This window comes from Salvia hispanica, chromosome 6 (genome assembly GCF_023119035.1).
Source record: "Salvia hispanica cultivar TCC Black 2014 chromosome 6, UniMelb_Shisp_WGS_1.0, whole genome shotgun sequence".
NCBI classification, from domain to species: domain Eukaryota; kingdom Viridiplantae; phylum Streptophyta; class Magnoliopsida; order Lamiales; family Lamiaceae; genus Salvia; species Salvia hispanica.
The window spans coordinates 22,103,155-22,104,190 of record NC_062970.1 but is presented as its reverse complement, the minus strand read 5'-3'; the positions used below and the strand labels follow the sequence as shown (position 1 = coordinate 22,104,190).

The 1,036-nt window shown below is 39.2% G+C and overlaps 1 protein-coding gene across 1 annotated transcript; it reads right to left on the bottom strand.

Moving 5' to 3' along the window:
- Nucleotides 1-636, bottom strand: LOC125194941 (protein MAIN-LIKE 1-like). Its single transcript, XM_048093154.1, has one exon. It carries the CDS (start codon nt 634-636, stop codon nt 1-3), a length of 636 nt encoding a protein of 211 aa, XP_047949111.1.
- Between the last annotated feature and the right edge of the window lie 400 nt (nt 637-1,036).

Below are 1,036 nucleotides of genomic sequence, written 5' to 3'. Positions count from 1 at the left end.
CTACCCCATAAAGGGGACCTTGCACCCTGTGGTGTCCGGTATAATAAGACCTCCTAACAAGATCAGCGCATGAATACGTGCCCTTTGCATGTATACATAATCATACAGCCCATCTCTCAAAGGTATCGTCGTTTGGTGGATAAGAGATGTCATTAACAAACCGTCCTGCTTCGTTTCATTTTCTACGTCAGGTATCCATCCTAACATATCTCGACACTTGCTGGGCCAATCTTCATATCCGATAGGGTAGTCACGGCAAGTGAAAACACGACCGTCTGCTCTGAAGCCCCACAGGCTTTGCACATCCTGTAAGGTTACAGTAACCTCTCCAACTGGTAGGTGAAAACAGTGTGTCTCAGGCCTCCAGCACTCGATCAAGGCAGTGATAAGCTCGTTGTCTATCCTCATCGGCCTTCCACATTCCAACAAGCCTTTGAAACCCCATACATCAAGCCAATGCTTCACAGTTGGATGTATTTGCACTATCCAGACCTTACTTTCCGTCCGACGAACTCTAAACACATTTGATGTGCCATTCGCCAACAATGAGGCTGAAATGTGTTCGTTTTGATGAAAGAGTAATGATGGATCCTCAGGTTCATAACATAACTGTTCTTCAGAACTTGAAGATGCCATCTGCTTCAAAATAATCGCCCAAATTGAATCAACATTCCAACTTAATCATAAACTCTAAACCCAAATAATCACCCAACTTAATCAACATTCCAACATTCCAAAAAATTCCAACATTCCAACATTCCAACTTAATCAACATTCCAACATTCCAGCTTCAAAATAATCACCAAAAATAATCACCCAACTTAATCAACATTCAATTTTAATCATAAAAACTCAACAATCCAACTTAAATTGCAACTACAACTGAAATACACACTTCAATTCAACTTAATCAAAAAATTCAACTTCAACAATCCAACTTCATAAAAAATTGAATCACTTACTAATTATATACATGTGAAACACACAAATAGGCAACAAAACAACAAAAACCATCCGAAATTTCATCAATTTCATC